This window comes from Cupressus sempervirens, chromosome 6 (assembly GCF_028749045.1).
Source record: "Cupressus sempervirens isolate cs-2001-9-10 chromosome 6, ASM2874904v1, whole genome shotgun sequence".
Taxonomy (NCBI): Eukaryota; Viridiplantae; Streptophyta; class Pinopsida; order Cupressales; family Cupressaceae; genus Cupressus; species Cupressus sempervirens.
This window is the reverse complement of record NC_143123.1, coordinates 537,814,189-537,817,237: the sequence shown is the minus strand read 5'-3', so window position 1 is coordinate 537,817,237 and position 3,049 is coordinate 537,814,189. Positions and strand designations below refer to the sequence as shown.

The window sequence follows — 3,049 nt, the reverse complement described above, 5'->3', positions numbered from 1 at the left end:
TTAAGAAGAATACTAATCTACTGCTCAGAGAAATTTCTGTCAATCTTTTCTAATTGGAAGAAAAAGCTTAAAATATTCTGGCAAGCAAGGCAGTACCATCTAAGATGCATGCATCATATGACACAAGTAAAATATCTTTTCTAGAGTGTGATTCGAGATGTTATGCTAAATAAACACACAATCGAATCCAGTATAAGAATTTGTGGAATCTGATAAAGTAAAATAAACAGAGCACCAACATGAAGTGAATAGCATTCAAACACTTTCCTTCCACCGTAATGATGTATGGAAATAATATCTAACAAATGAGCATTTTTCCCAAATGTCACACATTTTCTGAAAGTATTTATACTAATCTTATTAATGGTGTACAGTAACAGTAAGAGGAAGGCTCTAAAAAGAATGAAACAATGACACAAGACATAAAAATTGTACTTTATCTCCCCTACTTTGTGATTGTGGCTCACAGTTGCAACCAAGGTGGTTGAGCTCTGTTCTGTAGGTACTGCAACCCAATTTGACTTCCTAACTTACTATCAACTTCATCTTCAGGAGACAAATGAGTGTGGTTATTGTACAAAAAGAGCCCCTGCTGATTTGGGTGGTGGCTGTCTGCCCACCAAGTCTGAAACAAAGGCATGCTGATCTTGCTATGAGCTTCAACATCAGAAGCCCTAACCGACTTATTAGGCCTTGCTAAGGCAATGGCATCATCATCATCAGGGTAGGCGGGAAGGTTCAGATCCAGAAGCTCTGTTTTCCCACCCTTGTGTTGCTGCAAATTATGGTTCTCCTTGGTGCTTGAAACGGTGCTAGTTGTCTCTGAAGCCCCACCAGTCCCCCAGTGACATCTCTTGTGCCCACCAAGAGCCTGCCCCGTGCTAAACACTCTGTGACAGATTGAGCATTCATGGACCTTGGTAGAAAACTTCTTCTTACCACTAGGAACAAGAGGGACTGATTTGTGAGTAGTAGAAGGAATAGGAATAGGAGTTGTTGCTGCTTGAGGGGGCTTGTAGAAGCTAATGGGCAGCTGTTGCTGTTGCTGTTGCCGAAGCTGCTCCTCATCAGTAATCTCAGCCTCCAAGCTTTCATTCTCATTCTCAATCACTTTTTCAATCCCATTCCCAATTTCATTCTCCATCTCAATCTCAATCTCATTGGAAGAGCAACCCTTGACCTTCTTGTGACTAGCCCTATGCCCACCCAAGGCCTGGTAGGAATGGAAAAACTTATTACATGTAGTACACATATACTTTTCAAGTTTCTTACCTTCGTCATCAAAGGCCTCAGCATTAGCAACGCCATTATCAGGCCGCCTGGGCTTGGGCCTCCTTTTGGGCTCGGACGAAGACACCATCTTGCTGTAGTACCCTCCCCCTGATCCAGAATTGGCCGACTCCTCCTCTGGACTACCAGTCTTGAGCTTCTGAGAACAAGTGTCCACGCCGCTTGCCAGCATCACAAGGCAGATTGCCATATCTTCTTCTTCAGAGACAGAGTTGGAATTGGACTGAGGCGGCCTAATAGGAGAACCAGCCGCTGCAGTATTCCTGGCTCGCTTGGATCTTTTTCCCTTCATGCATCCCTCGAATTTGCTCGAATTCTCCATTGGGTGCTCGTTCTCCTCACTTTCAGACCCACTTTCCGAGTACTCCTCCTCCTCCTCCAGCTCCTCGCCTTCGCCTTCCCACTTTTCATGGCACTTCATGTGATCCAGCAACGACTTCCAGGACCAAAAGTCCTTCCCACAGACCTTGCAACTCCGGGACTTCCGCAGAAAAGTAGCGGCCTTGGAATCGAACCCATGACCGCTCAGAAAAGAGTAATCTCGCTCTGCAAACCGCCAGCTAGGCCGAGGGTGTCGTCTCAGCTCATACCCATCAGACTCCCCTTCTTCTTCCTCTTCCTCTTCTGCCCCCTTTTCCTCACAAACATCCCGGGTTCGAATCTCCGGAACCGCTCTAGATCTCTTCCTCTCATTACTCTCTGCCGCTGCAGCCATCGCCACAGGCCCATGAATTCTCATATGACCACCAAAAGCCCGGCCAGAAACAAACTTCTTCTTGCAAATCTTGCACATATGAGTATAATTCTCCTCCAGTTCATCCTCCTCATCCTTCCTCATCACCTCCCTCTTACCGCTTCGATTCTCCACAGAACCCATCGAGCTAATAAAACCAGCAAAAACCAGCTAAAACCAGCAAAAAAAAAACCAGCAAAATCCGAAAAATCCTCACTTTCAGCACAACAAGAGTGAAAAACTCTTCAACCAAATGACTCCCCAATCCAGATTAAAACAGCCCACACCCTGTGAGCTCAGTCGGTGTATTCTAGAAAAACACGAAATTTCCACCAGGGCTCCAGAATTTTACGTATTGAGCAAGGCCGCCGTCCTGACTGGATCGCTCCAGACTCCAACAAAGGTCAAATTCGGGTGGGAAACTTAGAAAAGTCGATCCTTACTTGTTCCTCTGCTTCTTGCTGCCTTTGCTTACTACTCGCACTATTACTAGTACTCTCCCTCCTCACTCTGATGCTTCGTTTTCTCTTCTTCTCCACCCACGCGGCCGACCCCTTGACTCGGTTTGGTTACCTATTCCACGTGTGAAGGAGTCGTGTCTCTCACATTTATGCTCTCCTCTCCTCCACCCCCACCACCTTTTAACTGCCCTGCCGGTGCGACCCCTCGTTACACCCTCCTCCAAACGGCATATACACACTGTATATACACCCACACCCAAGAAACTCCCTCACCTTCGCACCTCAACTCTTCTCCATATACACACACATATATAAATATTGTTTGTTTTTTAACGGTTCAAATAGAAAGAATCTTCTTGAAACCTCAACTACTTTTGTACCTTAATGACATATATACAATGTGTATATATCAACACATATATAAAAACTCTTGTTTGCACCTAATCAATATACATATATTAATGTATATACTGAATACATACCAACAAGTCAAAACTCACACACTCCCCAACCTCTTATACAATGCATATGTATTAACACACACATGCAAAAAGTCTCACTTGCC

At 44.8% G+C, this 3,049-nt stretch overlaps 1 protein-coding gene across 1 annotated transcript; it reads right to left on the bottom strand.

Annotated features, from left to right (window-relative positions):
* Positions 1 to 332: 332 nt before the first annotated feature.
* Positions 333 to 2,650, bottom strand: LOC149553373 (uncharacterized). The gene has a single exon (XM_089788839.1). It carries the CDS (start codon positions 2,165 to 2,167, stop codon positions 464 to 466), a length of 1,704 nt encoding a protein of 567 aa, XP_089644965.1. The 5' UTR covers positions 2,168 to 2,650; the 3' UTR covers positions 333 to 463.
* Between the last annotated feature and the right edge of the window lie 399 nt (positions 2,651 to 3,049).

What these genes read in the sequence shown, in the direction of transcription:
- LOC149553373 (XM_089788839.1), bottom strand. Translation starts at nt 2,167, where the DNA reads ATGGGTTCTGTGGAGAATCGAAGCGGTAAGAGGGAGGTGATGAGGAAG.